At 36.2% G+C, this 18,824-nt stretch overlaps 1 protein-coding gene across 1 annotated transcript in view; it reads left to right on the top strand.

Moving 5' to 3' along the window:
* The first annotated feature begins 3,709 nt into the window (after positions 1-3,709).
* Positions 3,710-18,824, top strand: part of LOC136025269 (CWF19-like protein 2) — a 102,409-nt gene continuing 87,294 nt past the window's right edge. The window contains exons 1-2 of the mRNA XM_065701130.1: positions 3,710-3,800; positions 17,949-18,134. Of these exons, the coding sequence (XP_065557202.1) occupies positions 3,762-3,800; positions 17,949-18,134 (225 nt within the window). The 5' untranslated portion in view covers positions 3,710-3,761. The remainder of the gene's footprint in view (positions 3,801-17,948; positions 18,135-18,824) is intronic.

Raw genomic sequence — 18,824 nt, forward strand, 5'->3', positions numbered from 1 at the left:
ACACACTTTAGCAAAGAACAATGTAGTTTCTGCGTGTTTTTCTCTTTGTTTCCTTCCGACTACTTTGTATAGATAGGCGGCCGTAAGAAGTAAAGCAAGGGCTTATTCGATTGGAAATTAAAAGCCCCTGTGCCCACTTTGAGAGTCAAAAGTGATGGGCTTAACGTAAGATGGGATTTCTCACGAATAACTACAGATTTTGGTATTTACTTATGGTAAATAAGGTCAAAATGTCAAGCAATAGAAATTGTAAGATAGCCAACCAAAAGCCTCTTCAGGTGATGTAGACATCCTACTTGAATTGTTTTACAAAACAACTGCACAATTCAAATACAACAAATTTTTTTTAGATATGTTTCCTGATATAATCTTTCTCAGCTCACCTTTTATTTTGTTAAGCGCCCCATCTCTCTCTCTCTCTCTCTCTCTCTCTCTCTCTCTCTCTCTCTCTCTCTCTCTCTCTCTCTCTCTCTCTCTCTCTCTCTCTCTCTCTCTCTCTCTCTCTCTCTCTCTCTCTCTCTCTCTCTCTCTCTCTCTCTCTCTCTCTCTCTCTCTCTCTCTCTCGCTCTCTCGCTCTCTCTCGTTCTCTCTCTGGGGCTGTTCTATTTGCGTTTTGAGATACTAGCAAATTTTTTTTTTTTTGAAGACCCGGGATTAGAATACTAAATCCTGGATCTAAGGATTTGTGCTTATTAGGGTAATCTCTCCTTCAGAGAAGCTTCAAATGACACGTTAATCCTGGATACCACTTGCTGTATTTTATGTAACGCCGTAATACCGTAGCATTCATTCTATTTTGACAGCTAAGATTATTTGCCAAAATGCTTTACCCTAGGTGAAAGAAAAAGAGTTTCATGTAAGAAGTTTTTGAGGGATAGATCCTGCTAGAAAAGAGGACAGTAATCGAAGTAGAGACGGCATTATAAGTGCAAATTGAAGTGGAGGCTTATAGCACTGTCAAGTACTCGGAAGATGTAGCTAGATGGGATAACGGTAAGATATTGTGTTGACATGTTAAGAAGTGGAAAGAAAGAAGTCAGGTTGGACTTGTCCCAGTTAAAGATAGGAGAAGGGCCTCAATAATTGAGAAGGAAATTGTTGAAGAGAAATGGGTTAAACATTTTAAAGAATGTGTTAAACCATAATAATGGTGTCGTAAATTATAGGGAAAAGAATAAAAAAAATATGGAGAAATTAGGAACGAAAAAAAATTGTAAGAAGGAGTTTAGGGCACAACTAAAGGGATAGAAAAATAATAAGGCACTGATTAGGGCCGAATTTAAAACTTTGACGCTTCTAGGCCCAAGCGTTTTTGCCGATCCGTTTTTGTGAGATTTTCGGGGAAATACCCGAAAGTGCGTGGATGGCGGAAGCAGTGAACAGAAAGTAACTGATGAGCCAAAAGTAATGAAAGAGAGGGATGATGCCGAAACCTCAGCTGTCATTTTTGGGAGACATCTGACAGTTTGTAAGTGACAACGGAATCCCTTTGTTGTTTTATAATATCTTTCTGTGAATAGGCAGCGCGGTGGCGAAGTTCATCTGGTACTTAGACGATAAATCAAAGCAGTCCAGTTTTTGGTAAGAAATTATCACTCAGTTATAATTTATTGCACCCCTACGCCAGGGCCTAGCGGGCCCATTGGTAAATCCTGACCCGATGTAGAGAGTGTGGGAATGAGCTTTTAAATATGGAGGTCTCAGAATATAGGCAGGAGACTTAAGACTATGAATATTGTTTTTACCAAATGAGGAATTATAAAATGATTTTGCTAAATCTTTATTTGAACTCCTTTCTAAGAAAGATGACTAAAGAAAGTATTGTGCTTACAGAGGCAGTATCTTGATTTCTGCGGGGAACAAATTACTTAGCATGAGGATACTTGTTAGACAGGGGGATCCTGCACATTAAGCTTTAAGACAAGAACAGCGTGGTTAAGGAAGGGGAGAAAATGCGCTAATTTGACCGCCATACTTAGACTCATAATTGATAATCATCAAATTCTTTTAGTCCTTAGTCTGATAGGTTGTGAAGAAGTATTGAATTCAGGAGATAAAAATTTTCTCAATGTTCTTTCTTTGTATGGTTTAGTAGATAAGTACATCAATGTGATTAGCGCTATGTACTGGAACACTATTCTTGTGGTAATGTAGGAAAAAGGTCAGTAGTTTGTTCGGTTTGGAATCATGAGTTAAGCAGAATTGTGTCCTATGCCCGTGTATACGGGCTATTTTATGGACCTTGTCCTTAGGAACAATACAAAGGCTATGGACAATATGGTATCGCATAGGAATATAAGGGTCTTCTAATCTTACATTTTACATGTGATTTGAGCGTCCCATATGCACTTGTTAGCCAAATGAACAAGTTCCAAAGGTCAGATATGGCTCTGAAAGATGGGTGGGTCTAGCTCTCTGCTGAGTTCTATGCTGTTGTAAATAAGGGCAGCGGCAATCAATACAGCTCCCATCAATGTTATGTGACTGTGACGCTCGAGTGTAATAAAATCTCGAAACACTAATTCCTTCCGATAGAAATAGCGCGCTTGCACCACAATTGATAATTTCATCACATTTTTTTTCAGAAATCATGATAGACTTTTATCAAAAATATTAAAGATTTTGAGATTAGCACGATAGTTCAGCCCTAGATTTTCAGTTTTGACTATAGAATATGCTTATTGGCAGATTTTGGGAAGACACATGTCTAAGCTGGATATAATGGATATATTAAAGTCTGATGCACTGTAGTATAAAGGAACATGGCAGTACCATTTCAATCGGTCCTATCATATGGAATAACAATTACAAACTCAGCAGCTTTCCAAAAATTATTCAGTTAAAAATACGATTAATGATTTGAAAGCTCCATTTTAAATGTTCTAAAATCCATTTTATATAATTCTATCGGCTTATTTTTTTTAACAGTTAATGAAATTGATAATGAAATAATTTTACTCTTAAAATAAATTAGTCCCAGGACAAGGAGTGACGTGCCGCTTAGAATAAAACTAAATATCCTGCTTTTAAGCAGTAAAGGGTCATACAAAATTCAGCGAGGGAGGGGAAAGCATTTACACTAATATATTTCAAAAAATATGTTTATTATAATTTTTATGGAAAACTTCCCATTTTAGTTCCACTTAAAACTATTTAAAAATAGTGACCCTCCTAGATTTTAAAGAAATATATTTTGACACCCAATTCCCCTAGTATTTCCCTGAACTGGTACCACTGCACTGAGTCCTGTGGCAGCACTTCGACATACAGAAAGAATTTCTGGCGGTGGCTTTTCAACATAATTATGGTAGTGCACAATTTGTGTTTGGTCTGGCTTGGGGAACTAGCTCAAGATTTCTGACAAATAAATACAGCTGAATAAAATACAGTCGAATCAAACTAAATAAAAGCTGATAAGCATGATTGTAAATTAAATCCTTAAAAATGCATTGACGAACGCATAACTTTTGTTTTCTTAATGAATCGTGTAATAACCCGTTCGAAACAACCTCCAAAAACAATATGTTCAATTTGACGCTCTTAATGGAGACAGCAATGCATAAGTCAAACATTAAAGAGCGAAATTTCAACGTAACATCTATTGCATTGTCTATAAGCCTTGCAGTAGAAAATCAAACTTGGCTTTGATTATGGTAAAACTAACTATTTTCAAAGGTTCTAGCTCAGAAAATTTATAGATGACACTGTACTGATGTTAATTTGAAAATCAGAAACGTTACTTGCGAAGCTAAAATTTGAAGATGGGAAAATCCAAGAAAAGTAAAAAGGATAAAAGAAGGGTGAGGTGTTTCAAACTTGGAATAGTGTTTTAAAATTAAAAATGATTATTTTTAATTCATAGGCATAGATAAAAGATTGGCCTAATGCATTAGCTAGGCCTAAAGGCATCTAAAACATTGTTCTGACTTTCAATAAAGGTAGCCTACCTTAAATAAAGGTAAACGTGGAATAGTGTTTTATAATTGAAAATGACTATTTTTGGTAAAATTCTAGTTGAGTGACTTCTTGCTATCTCTGAAAGGGGTTAGGTTGGGGAAATGAAACTTTCAGGGATGGGTCTACAGGCTAAAGTATGTCCAGGGAAGGTGTTTTGAAATACCTACCTCTGCTCCCTCTCCCTCTAGAGGGTCCTGACCTTTGATGACCTTTAAAAATATGTGTGTTATAAAAGTGAAACCTTGCAAAATAGATCTTCTGCTTGAATGAAGTACAACAAAATTCTTTTCAGCTTCACAACTTTGCTCAATCCCAATTTATGAGGTTTGAAAGATATGCAAATACATTTCCTAAATTTGGAAAAAACATTGGTATGGCTCAGAGTTCTACTCAAGTAACAGGAATTGCATTTTCAAAACTAAAGGCAGAGAAAAAGCAACTGGTAACTGAAAAATAAGGTTAATGTTGTTTTGTCAAAATTTATAGTCTTATTGGTCCTCTAGAGGGAGAAAGAGTAGAGGTGGGTACTTTAAAATACCTTCCTGGGATATATTTTACCCTGTAGACCCATCTCCAGAAGTTTCATTTTCCTAACCTATCCCCTTTCTGAGATAGCAAGAAGTCACTCAACTAGAATTTTACCCTATTTTTAATGCATAGGTATACATAAAAGATTGTCCTAATGCATCAGCTAGGCCTAAAGGCATCTAAAACATTGGTCTGACTTTAAATAAAGGTAGCCTAGTTTTGGCAATATTCTAGTTTGACATCTCCACCAAAGCAAAACCAAGGTATGAGTTTAATATTTCCATTTTCCAGAAGATAACACTAGCTTATAAAATTTTAGAAAATACTTCAAATATTCAAAAAAAACCTTCCTCATATCAGTCTTTAATGTGGACTGCTTCACTCTACCTCCTCCGAGTGGAATAATATTTAGTGCTAAGTCATATATACTCATCTTTTTAGTATTAATGCACAATTGAGGTTCTTTAGAAGGAAACATTTTAAGAAAACAATTCTTACTTCATAATATACAGAAAAATTGTAGGTCTGGTTAATAAATTTTGAAGCCTCATCCACTATAATTTACCCTCAACCCCTTAATATACAAATATATAGTCCACAATATATATATATATATATATATATATATATATATATATATATATATATATATATATATATATATATATATATATATATATATATATATATATATATATATATATATATATATATATATATATATTACCTTAATTACCTTAAATCACATTGTCCAGCAAAATAAGGATTAAATCCTATAGAATTGCTGGTTAATGATGATGATGGTTGGAAATCTCAATGGCATCCCACTCAGTTTGTCATGGCTTTGATGACCATTCTCCTTCAATGGCTATTTTAAAGGCAGCAGTACTGGAGGTAGTGACCACTTCTTTGGTAAGAGAATTCCACAAACTCACTATTCTGTATGTGAAGAAGTTATTGCATAGTGTAGTGGTAGCTCTCTTCTGATATAGTTTCTGACTATGCCCCCTAGCTCTGGAAGACTGGTCAAGTTAAAATAGATTATTTAATGGAGAGTTATAATTCAGGAGCTTACGTATCATAATATTTTCACCCCTTTTACATCTGTAGACAAGAGTGGGGAGTTTCAGTTTCTTGAGACAGGATGAGTAGTTTAAGTATTTCTATCACTCAGTTGCTTTTGTAGCCCATCTCTGAACTGTTTCTAACTTCTGTTGGTCACCTTTGTTGAGGGGGCTAGCAACACACATGCCAAAATCCAAATTAGGCCAGACCAATGCCTTACATAATTTAGTCATCACCATAGGTGACCTACTAGTGATTGTTCTTTTTATAATGCCAAGGGTTTGGAGTGCTTTGGCTATTGCTGTCTGTGTGTGTATAGTGAATTTTAATTCTTTATTGACTATGACCCCCAAGCCTCTCTTCACTTCAGACAAGATTATAGTCTGTCTTGATCCATCTATCTCTAACATATGATAAGAGTATTTCTTATTTTTCTTTCCTAAGTGGATTGTTCAACATTTATTTACATTGAATTCAAGCCTCCACAAAGTTGCCCAATGGGAAAGTACCCACAGGTCATTCTGCATAGAAGCTCTCTTATTGGGTGTATTCACAGGTCAAATGAGTTTGGAGTCATCAGCATAAAGACTTATTTTATTTTTGACTGTGGTTGGTGCATCATTAATATAAATGTTGAATAAAGTTGGTCCCAAGATGGTTCCCTGGGGCACTCCACTTAATACTTCCACCTATTTTGAAAAGAATACCTGTCCATTTTTTCCAAATATTTTCACCCTTTGCTTTCTCCCGGAAAGAAACCGGAGCACCCACTGTACAATTTCATTATGTATTCCAATTGCAAATAACTTGATCCTTAGTTGATGGTGACATACTTTATCATAGGTTTTCACAAAATCCAATAGAACCAAGTTGACATGGATAACTTGATCTAGATGCTCAGTAACATAATCATCTGGATCAATCAAATTAGTTTCAACTGAGCATCCATGTCTAAAGCCATGCTGACTATCATTGAGCAGCTCATTGGTGGTCAGGTGTTTGACAATGTTAGTATTTACGATTCCTTGTAAGATTTTACCAGCTACAGATGTAAGACTAATGGGTCAATAATTGGAAATGCTGTTGCGGTTGCTCCCTTTGTGTACAGGTGTAACATTAGCATTCCACCAGTCTTGAGGAATCTGCTTAGTATCAAGAGACTTCTGAAACATGTTTGTAAGGGGAAGGGCTATTTCTGCATGAGCTTCTTTCAATACCCATGGGTAAACTTCATCTGAGCTAACTGATTTTTTAGGATTAAGCAGCTTCAGGCAACTCTCCACACCAGAGGCAACCACAGTTATCTCTTGAATAGGTTCCTCAATAAAATATTCTGGTGCCTCTGGTAAGGGGGCATTGTCTGATGGCGTGAACACTGACTTAAATTGTCTACTCAATTCAGCTGCTATATCTTTTGGGGCACTAACTACATTGCCATTCACAAGTAGTTCCATAACTGAGTGTCTCCCCAGACTCTGAGCTGAAGCATACTTCCAAAATCTCTTAGGATTAGATTTTGAATCCAATGCCAATCCCTCTTCATATTCTGTCGTAAGCTTTCTCTTGAGATACCTAACTTTATTCCAGGTTTGTTTAAATTTCTCATAGTTTTCATGGGAGGGGTTACTTTTACATTTGCTCCAATACTTCTTCTTTCTATCTACAGCTTGCTATACATCACAAGTGATAAATGGTAGGGTTTTGGGTCTTCTTTTCCAGAAAATTACTGTTATGTTTTTCCATTGCTTTAATCAAAACCCTTTCCTCCATATTCTTATCATCAATGAATGACCAATCCTGGTATGCCAACTTTTGTCTGACCTGGTTATAATTTGTGTACACATGCTTAATCTAATTATCCTTTTGTGGGTACAACCTAAGCCTACAAGTAGTTGCAACATGGTCACTCACTTCAAATGGTGGTTCCAAGTCAACACTAATGAGTGTCTCATGGTCATTAATAAACAAAAGGTCTATTAGGGCTGGGTTCTGCCCACTTCTATATCTGGTCGGGAAATCAATTGTTGGTATAGCAAATGTTCATGAAGGCACTCCAGAAGTGGGCAATTTGAGTTTTCAACCCCTTCTGCAACAGCAAACCCATCAATCCACTGTAGTTCAAGTAAATTAAAATCTCCAACAATAAGAACGTTCATATAATATTGCTTCATGACATTATTAATAGAATATGCAATTGCTAGAAGGGAACTTGTCTGACAAGGGGAGCTGGGATTTCTATAAAAACAGCCTATGACTACAGGGAGACTTCACTGCAGAATCGTTTTCCATATTTGCTCAACCCAAGGTTCGTAATCTGAATTTACTGTAAGAGCTCTTACCTGGAGCAGAGATCTGATGTACACTGCTATCTCTCTACCATTTGGCTTTGACAGATTGGTGAGTAGCTCAAATCCAGGCACTTGCATTTGTGTATTAGTAAGAGCAAATGCAGTATGTTTAGGTTTCACCTCAGTGAAGGCTAAAACACTTACTTCATGCCTTGTTGACATCACTGACTTAATTTCGTTCATCTTTGTGGTAATACAGTCTACATTGCTATATAGTACCATAAGTCCTTCAATAATAGTATTGTCGTCATTAGCTTCGCTTGATCCAGAATCACATAATTTAAAAGAAATGGTATCTGATATGGGTTCATAATTTCTGGTATCTGATCTAGCACTAACATACGATTCAGTTTTTGTATATTTCGTAGAGCCAACTTCACTAGTACTATCAAAAATGGAAACACTACTTATAGAACTATTTACAAGTCTTAAAGGGGTACCAGATACATCTATGATTCCATGACATTCTCCTGCGATGGTGACTGACACGTCACAAGGGTCTGGCAGTTTTTTGACACAATCTTATTTCCTCTGATTACTATGTCCACTTCCCCATTGAATCTTCTTATATGCAGTTCTTCACACAATCTTTGTCTTTTATTCGCGATCATGCTTTGACTCGTCATTTCTAAATCGAATAGCACCCTTTCTTTCGGAAGATTTCCGAAGAATTAATTTCTTTAGTTTGAAATTTGCCACTGAGAAGATAATCGGGATAGGACGTTCAGTACTTGGTCCTGGCGCGGTTGTTATGCTTCCTAGTCTGCGAACATTCACGACAGTAACATCAGGGATTCCATAATCGTTAGCCAAATAATCACGTACAAATCGGGCATCATCAGTTTGTGGAGGAACTTCAAAGACCACTATATTAAGTTTTCTTTTTTGTCTTTTACAATCCTCGGCAGTCATTGCTTTACGCGATTTTCGAACTGTTCATCTAAAGCTTCTCTCAATGTAGCTACTTTGGCGGTCATTAAATCTTTTAAGGCGTTATTATCCTTTGCCATTCCTGAGTATTACTCAAAAGTATGAATCCTATCTTCTATTGCCTTAAACTGAGTGTCAATTTCCGCTATAAGTTCATCTTTAAAGCTAGCAAAAGAGTCCTTAACCGTCTCCTTGATCCTAACGTCTAGGGTCATTACTGCATTCTCAAAACCGATAAGAGAGTTCTTAATAGACGCATCAACAACTCGTGCAATCTCGGAGGCAATTAACATTGCTCGCTTGGGTGTTTCCCTTGCAAATTGGATATTTCCATTGACAACCCATACGATGAGTCATTTTTGTAAGTAAGATGTATTCTGGTTCCAAGAGCTCAAGAGATTCGATACATAACAAGCAATCGCAATCATCACAATTCATAGCGCTTGATTCCTCGCTTAAATTAATTGAACAAGACGAACCCTTGTCCTGTCCTTTTACTGGGCTAGAACGCACCCGTTTGTTACCAGCCATAACTCTTGGAAAAATAGGCAAATGTTCAGTAATAAGTCATGGACAAATGACAAAGCACAAAATTTAAAAACAACTTGTGTTGTGGCCCGCTGAAAGAAGGCTTCACGGTTTACTTAATGTCTATAAACTACTTATGTAAGTCTCTAATGTTTATTGTTCAACTGTATAATCTTGGAGGTTAATTAAATGTATATAAAACCACTAATCATAATAAATTTCACAGAGCAGAATTTCACATATGTTAATATTTTGGCATCACCATCATGACTGATGGTATATTTCCTATGTATGTGTCTGTTTCTTGAATTTGCCAGGATTAATTCGATTTATGGGTATTAGGTTGAAACAAATGCTATGCTTTGGAAAAATACATAGGAATTATATAACTTCGGCTGTATATTTGCACATTATAGGGGGCAAGGGGTTCTGTTGTAAAAACTGTAATATAAAAAACCTGGTCAGTAAAATAAGGTTAAAATTTGTAAAATAAGGTACTTCCTAGGGTAAAATTGCTGTTTTAGAGTTGCCTTGTAGCAAGAAGACCAGTTGAGAATTTTTTTTGTATATATGTCCCAGCTGATCCAAAATGGATGATTTTTACCATCTTTAATACCTTTAGCTGTTGCACTTGTAAAAGCTGCATTAACAAGTGGTGCTGCAGCCTTAGGAACATATGCAGTTAAAAAGTTGATGATAAAATTACTGGTAACTCCGATGGAGTTTTGAAGTTACCTGGGAAAATCAGCGGAGCTTTAAAATTACCTAGCACTACACAAAAAGTTGGAGGAGCTTTGAGACTTCTAAGTACATAGAAAATCATTGGAACAGGAAATGATGAAGCTCCTAAGAAACTTGGGTGACATAAAAAAGTTGTTGAAAACGTTGAAGTTTCTAAAAGACATGGAAGACCTAAAGAACTTGTTGATAACACAGTTTCACCTCCTTCAAAAAATGGGAAGAGCGTAAAAGAGAAAAAATCAAATGATACCCTTAACAAATATTGATATAACTGCTGAACTACACCACATTCCTTACTTTAGAGGTGTATTTTCTCAAGAAACCTCACTAAACAAAATCAGTAAAAAAGAATGTGTTGTAATTATGATTTAAGTTGGTCACCTGGAACTCATTGAACTTGTTATGTCAATGATCCTAAATATCTATTTGTATAATTCCTTGATTCGTTTGGTGTTTGACAAGGAGATGAAATAGTACACTTTTTATAATTTCAAATAAATCTATTGCCTATCATTCTATTCCAATTCAAAATTTAAGTGATGTCAGTTGTGGACATTTATGTGTATAATATATTAAAAAAAGATTTAAGGGAGGAAGTGGATTCACAAAATTCTGTTTAAATTTCATTTCTTAATATAAATGGAAGAAGAATTAGAGAAATTATTATTTGTTTATTGCAGAAGTGGTAAATATTATGGAAATGTTAGTAATGCTTTCTAAATTTATATTTAGTGCTTCAGACTTATACGCTTTTGCCATGTTACACCTTGCTTCTTTAAGTCTTGGCACAGTTCTGATAGAAATACTTGAAAAATATCTAAGAATAGTAGAGAGAAGGATGAGTATAGAGCTGCTTATTCATTCTATGTAGAATTAATAAAAAAAAACAAGTTTTTTTTTAACTGAAAGTAAGGAGCAACATTAAGACTTAAAATGAACAGAAATTATTCCACATATGAAAGGGGCTGTTCCCTCTTCAACACCTCGCTCTTTACGGTAAAGTTTGACTCTTTCTCACAATTCTACTTTATAAAACAGTAAACAACTTTAGCGTAAAGAGCGGGGCATTGATGAGGGAACAGCCCCTTTCATATACTGAGTAATTTCTTTTCATTTTAAGTTTTAATGTCGCTCCTTACTTTCAGTTAAAAAAAACTTGTTTTTTTAAATTAATTTCTGAACATTTTTGAATTGATGCATGTTAGGCCTCCTTCCCCACCCCTTATTTCTCAAAATCGTCTGATCAAAACTAAGAGAAAGCCATTTAGCCAAAAAAAGAATTAATATGCAAGTTTCATTTTAATAATTTATGTGCGGAGAGCCAAAATCAAACATGCATTAATTCAAAAACGTTCAGAAATTAAATAAAAAAAAACTAGTTTTTTTAACTGAAAGTAAGGAGCGACATTAAAACTTAAAACGAACAGAAATTACTCCGTATATGAAATGGGTTGTCCCCTCCGCAATCCCTCGCTCTTTACACTAAAGTTTGACTCTTTGTCACAGTTCTACTTTTTAAAACAATTAAAAACGTTAGCGGAAAAAGCGAGGGATTGCGGAGAATCGAGGTCGAGACAGAAGGTCTCCACCGATTCCGTTAATTTCGAATTAAAATCAAGTAGTTGTGGGCATCAAACCATGGGTAATTGTAGAAAAAGCCAAGACAGATAGTCCGATTGAGTGTGAGGCAAATCTGACATGACCCTCTTATTAGGATTGTACAAAAATGATTTAGTTCATTTGTTAATAGACAAGTCTATCTATCATCTGTCCATCTGTCATTCCTAGGGCAGAAGAACTAAGGTAGATAGTCATAGAACTAAGATAGCCTATAGTTTTCCAAGTGTTTGGTTATTTGGTATAGTTTGAGATTAAATTTTCTGATAGAATCTTCAGCAAACATTGGTAATTAGGGTGTTAAAAAGTCACTAGGGTTGGTAGTGATGCTATTTTGGGATCTGCATATTTGAGACCAGGATCATAAACAGAAAGTTCTTGCTGAACCTTGTAGAAAGCGACTGCTTTTTTGATTTTCTACCAGTAAAAATGATCGTTCGTCATAGTTTCTGAGGAAATTAACTACTACTGACAGTTGAGTCATTGCAGTGTATAAAACTATGTGATAAAAACAAATTGGAGAAGACTTGGACTTTTTCAAAAGATGCAAGGCTGCCGTGAGTAAACAAATGTTAGACTTAACTAGGGTATTCTAAAATCAAAACCCAGCTGTTTGTGCATCCCATGAAATTGCTTTGAAAATTGTAACAAAAAGACAGATTCATACACCTGCAAAAGCCCTCATTAAACTTCGTTTCAAAGGGTTCAGAAATATTAAAACAGTGCAAACTGGCACTAGTGTCAAAATGAAAATCACCAATGCCCACTTGCGTTTGGGGATTTTGTCCCTTTTTAGCCCTCATTAAACTATTGCACGCTTCTCTTTTTATGTACTATAAGATATAGGGACATTAAAGGAAACATTATCTTTCTCCAATACACCTACCAGCTTAAGGTCAACTAGTCTAATTAATCTGCCAAGATTTTTTCAAGCAAATATAGGCCTATTTTATACAGACTGGTTTTTGGACTAAAATAATTCTTATTTTAATAGAATTAAAATTTTTCCTAATTTTTCCTAAATAATTCAACTCACAATGAAATTGCAGTTTTTATCCTATAAAATTAGAGAAGAATGATGTCTTTAATTCTCCTTTTCTTTTAGTTTTCTACTTTTTAATGAAGATGTCATTTCCTACACTGTGGGTGGTACTAGTAGTTATGGCACTTGACATTAACCAAGTGACATATTGCAATGGTAAATTCTGTTGGTCTGTTGGCCTGTCAGTCTGTCTGTCGGTCTCGGTTTTGCTAGTTTAGGCGCTTCCAGGTAAGTTAGGACGATGAAATTTCGCAGGTTTATCAGGGACCAGACCAGATTAAATAAAAAATAGTCGTTTTCCCAATTCGACCATCGGGTGGGGGGAGGGTGTGATGGTTAATTCAGGAAAATTAGAAAAAATGATGTATTTTTAACTTACGAACGGGTAATCGGATCTTAATGAAATTTAATATTTAGAAGGATATTGTGTCTCAGAGCTCTTATTTTAAACCCCGACCGCATCCGGTGACATTGGGGGGGGGGGAGTTGGAGTGGGAAATCTAAAATCTTGTAAAACGTTTAGAGTGGAGGGATCAGGATGAAACTTGGTGGGAAAAATAAGCACAAGTCTTAGATATGTGATTGATATAACCGGAACGGATCCGCTCTCTTTGGGGGAGTTGGGGGGGGGAGAGGGTTAATTCTGAAAAATTAGAAAAAATGAGGTATTTCTAACTTACGAAGGAGTGATCGGATCTTAATGAAATTTCATATTTAGATGGAGCTCGTAACTCAGATCACTTATTTTAAATATCGACCGGATACAATGTCATTGGGGGGAGTTAGGGCGGGGGGGGGGGGGGAACTGGAAATTTTGGAAAAGGTTTAGAGTGGAGTGATCAGGATGAAACGTGGTGAGAAGAATAAGTACAAGTCCAAGATATTTGGCTGACATAACCGCTCGCTTTGGGGGAGTTGGGGGGGGAGTTAATTTGGAAAAATTAGAAAAAAATGATGTATTTGTAACTTACGAACGGGCGCTCAGATCTTAATGAAATTTGATATTTAGAAAGATATTTTCCTTCAGAGCCCTTATTCTAAAACTCGAACAGACCTGTTGACATTGGGGGGAGTTGGAGGGGGAAACCGGAATCTTGGAAAACGTGAAAGTTGAGGTATATTTGTATCACGAAAGGGTGATCGGATCTTAATGAAACTCGATACATAGAAATATTTTATGTGTCAGCTGCTCCATTTTTCATTCGAGTTGGATCCGGGGACATAGGGGGTCGGAGGGGGGAAACAGAAATCTTGGAAACCAGAAATTTTGGAAAACGCTTAGAGTGGGGAGATCGGGATGAAACATGATGGGAAAAATAAGCACACGTTTTAGATACGTGGTTGACATAATTGGAACGGATCTGATCTCTTCGGGGGAGTTGGGGAGGGGGGGGGGGTGTCAATTCGGGAAAATTAGAAAAATTAAGGTATTTTTAACTTAAGAATGGGTGACTGGATCTTAATGAAATTTGATATTTAGAAGCAACTCATGTATCAGAGCTCTTGTTTTAAATCCCGACCAGATCTGGTGACATTGGGGGCAGTTGGAGGGGGAAATCAGAAATATTGGAAAACGCTTAGAGTGGAGAGACCGGGATGAAACTTAGTGGGTAGAATAAGCAAATGTCGTAGATACGTGATTGACGTAACCGGACTGGATCCGCTCTCTTTGGGGGAGGTAGGGGGGGGGGGTCCAGTGCATTGGCGAGTTTGGTGCATCTGGATATGCTAGGACGATGAAAATTGGTAGGCATGTCAGGGACCTGCACAAATTGACTCAATAAAGTCGTTTTCCCCGATTTGACCATCTTATGGGCTGAAGGGAGAGGAAAAATTTGAAAAAATGAGGTATTTTTAACTTAATAGTGGGTGATGGGATCTTAATAAATTTTGACATTTAGAAGGACCTCGTGTCTCAGAGCTCTTATTTTGAATCCCGACCGGCATTAAGCCTCTGATTTTCCTTTTAAGTCAATCTATTGATTCTTCAAATTTTACTAGAGCTCATGCCGTATGAGCTCTTGGCTCTTCCGGCCTTGTCACAAGCGCCCTGTGAGCTTCTAGCCCTTGTTTAAATTCTTATTTTCCCATACTAAGTAAGTTAATAAGTTTCTCATTTTCTTTTACTTGTTTATTAGTTATTGTTATTCTTTCATGTATAAATGAATGTTCATTATCGATTTTGGAAGATATCAGATTGAGAAAGATGTTTAACCAACATCATCACTCTGACAAAATTTGAAAAAATAGAACATACTGGTATAAGGAAAGATGAAGTGTCACAACAAAATTTTGATGATAGAAATTAGTTCTAACTAGATCTACATTGCATGGGCAACGTGAGGTGTTGCTACAACCTTTGTTCAGCTTCGCCGAGTAAAGTGTTGCGAGAGCAACACTTTGGTTTCGTTTCCTTGCTTCAATTAAACGCTGAAGTTGCTAATCTGTAAGGATCTTAAAATAAATACTAGGTACACCACCTCGCAAAAGTTGCAAACCCCTCATCGCAACAAACAAAAGTTGCAAGCCCCTCATCACTGAAGATGATTGTAGTCTAACAGCCGAATATTACTTAAAACTCCCCTACATGTCTTACCACTTGAACCAAATTGGTCTTACCATCAATTACACCTGAAAAAAAAAAATAGATACACCAACTAGTAGGAGTTGCGAATCCCTCATTTCTGAAGATGATTATGAGCTAACAGCCGACTATTGCTTAAAACTCCCCTATATGTATCACAATTTGTATCGGCCTATTTCTGGTTTCAGTGTGTACCTTACTATTGAAGTTGTAAACCCCTTTGAGCTTTCAAACTGGTATATCTCATGAAGGAATTTTTCTACCAAAAAATGGATGACATGTATTTTGATCATCTACTCAACAGCTATCGACTGCCGTCGACAAAAAAATATCTGTCTGTCTTAGTTCAAAAGTTGACTTTTTTGCCGTAGGTCAAGTTTCTAACGTCATCACTTAGAAAGGAGCAAAGGATAAACTCTAATTTCTTTAGCTATGAGAGAACTTTTTAAGTTTAAGAGGCACATCTGATACCATTTCTCTGCCACAATCCCAAGTGCGAAAAACCGAATGATAAACTCAGCTGAAATCACGGAAAGAAACAGGTAGAGACAATAGATTTTTGGTTCTATGAAGGCAAGAGTTCTATGAAGCTTTCCAAAATGCAAAGTCATATTCACCAATCCGGCCTAAGTTCCACACTCTCCGTAAAAACTGCAGAGGTTATGCCCTTACAACTTTCTAGGATTAAGCTGAAATCGGGGTGCTAGAAAAAAAAACACGACGAAACCAAAGTGTTGCTCTTGCAACACAATAAAGATAAGAAAAAACTTAAATTTTCAAAATTTGTTCGTAAAAAGTTTTTGAGAATAAGAGACATGTGGTGGCTGCTAAGTCAATAGTACCTCATCATTATTTCCTTCATTTGTGCCCTTGTCATGTACCTCATTCATGTAGATTCTCTGTCCCAATCATTATATTTCTGCTGTCAGGGCTCTTATGAACTCTGATTTTCGTCCATAGCCTAACTTTTGGTATAGCCAAGTGTCAGCGCTCATTGGAACAAAATGCTGTACCCACAGAGACAATGCAGCACTTTTTTGCCTTGTTTGTTAAAGTCAGTCAAGGTAGTTCATGGAGAAGTAAGTGAAATTAAAATTTTTAAAATATCTGTCTCCAGAAACAATTTAGAGGTACATTTCAGAGATGTCAATTCATGTTATGGAACTCTTTTCTTATGAAATAGTTGTATCTCTCATCTTTCCCTTTCAACTTGATGAGTCTAACAATGTAAGCTCAAGTTCTTTATTACTTGTTTTCATGAGGTATTTTCGCTTAAAAGGGATCAAAGAAGAATTTCTGTGTTGTAGGGAACTAAAAAGGGAAAGGTAAAGATGTCATGGAGATGACAAGTTCATTCTTTGAAGCAATTACTCCGAAAGTCTTTCCTTAAAATGGAAAAAAAAAAATATTTGGAGCATGTGGAGCACCTAACACACATGGATTGATGTTGAGCTTTCAGACGAAAATTAAAGAGCTGGAACTGCAAGCGAAATGAATGTTCAACATTATTCACTGATTTGCCCTTGCTACAGCGACTTTTAAAACCTTTTTAAAAAGTTCTTGGTAGTTTGGTAACAATGGCATTAAATCCAGTTTTAATTACATTAGATTTAGCGCTTTCAATACTCGTCTGTTCGAAGAAATATGTAACAACATGAATTGTGTACCAATTTATTGTTGGCTAAGTCGTTGACTTAAAAATTTAAATCAAAAGGCTCTTAAGGATTAAAGAAAAACTTGAGTTTGTGAGATACTTGGATCCAGAGAGCAGCTTATCTGTCTGACATTTTGAATCCACTAAGAATTATGCTATTTTTAAAATTGACAGATTTTTAGCATAGGCAAAAGGAGTAATTTGTGCTATATGATGACTCACCGTGAAAATCTTTTAAACTGTTGGTAAATATACCTCTGAGAAGAAATGGAAGGTGCTAAGAAATTTTATAAAAAGAGATATATTAAGCATATTTCCTCTCACCTGACTTGCCTTTAAGACAAAGTATGTTACCAAGGCCTTACAAAAATTACTGAATTGCAAACATAAACCGAATTTATGGTTTTGCGTTTTGTATATCACACCAAAACGCTCTCAAACTACAAGTGATGGGACAATGCCAATATTATTGATAGAAAAAAGGGACCCAATAAATAAGGGGGCCCAGAGACAGAATAGGTTTCCAAAAAAAAAAAAAAAAAAACAGGAAGAGAGTATACAGAATCAGGGGTGCCAATGAACAAAAATTTAGAGTGGGGGAAAGGATTTCTTTTCCCTTGAAAAAAAAGAAGAGACAAAAACAGATGTTTTTTAAAATTTAGTGGGCACTCTTTTTTTTAATAAAATTGCCAAAAATAGGTATCTCCGAAATCAAAAAGGGTTAATTGTTATCCTGACCTCCCCCTGTAATTGGCGCCCCATTAAAAATATGTGATTTTCAAAAAGTGAACGTGAACCGTAACAAGTACGAAACTGTTTTTTATTGTTTTGGAAATCCGTCAACTCTTTGATGTACCAACTTCAAGATGAATTTAAGGCGCTGTGAAGGCCGTCTTTATGAAATGGTAAATTTCACTGAATGACCTGATTTGCTGACTGTTTATTTTATTTTAGAGTGACTCAGACAGTGACGAATGGGTAGAAACCCCCCGTACTTCGAAAGAGACTATTATTGATAAAGCTGGACCCATCAAATTAGAAGGTATGGATGATTCTAACTGGAATGCTGTTTTTTCGCGTACCCTTGTTTCAAAGGAAAAGAAGAACAAAGAAAGGGAAGACCAGCCTATTCTTGATAAAGTGAGTTTTTGAAATTGGAAGGCAGTAAGTTTGTATGAAGGTATCCGCCTATAATTTTTTTTCTAATGTATAACAACCTAGACCTATAGGGGGGTGGGGGGTGGGATGTTTGCACCAAAATTGTTTAGTGGATTAGCCCCCCCCCCTCCGGAAAACTTAAACGTCGCTGCCTTAAAATGTTTTTTTGTTGCATGTTTTCAATCCCTGAACACCCCCCCCCACCAAAAAAACAACAAAAAACTCTGTTACTCTTCTCCCTGGTTTGAACCTGTGTTAGCCTGTGAGATTATAGAAAGCAACAAAATTCACCTTTATATGGTCTTGTGTTATTAATGCCTTCTTTGTAGAATTTTGGGTCGTTTTTTCAAATCAAATAATCCAGTTCATTATTTTGTTTTCTGTTGTATTTCTGATCAGATATAGAGAGAAATAGAGCGATCAGGCAATGGAGCACCGGAGCGATGGGAGGATGAAGGTTTTTTTGTGTAGGTTTGATGTTCTTTTTTCTTCTGATTTTTTGAATGGCCTTGGCGGCAATTAGTGTTTATTTACCAGAAAGAAATTGTGGACAAAACTCTTCCAGTTTTTTAAGAAGTGTTTGAGGAACCTTCCCATCAGAAAAGTCGTAAGAATAATAATCTTAAAGATTAGGGGCATAAGATTACCCTTTTAAAGTATAAAGCCCCTTCC

The sequence above is a fragment of the Artemia franciscana genome, chromosome 3, assembly GCF_032884065.1.
Source record: "Artemia franciscana chromosome 3, ASM3288406v1, whole genome shotgun sequence".
Classification (NCBI taxonomy): Eukaryota; Metazoa; Arthropoda; class Branchiopoda; order Anostraca; family Artemiidae; genus Artemia; species Artemia franciscana.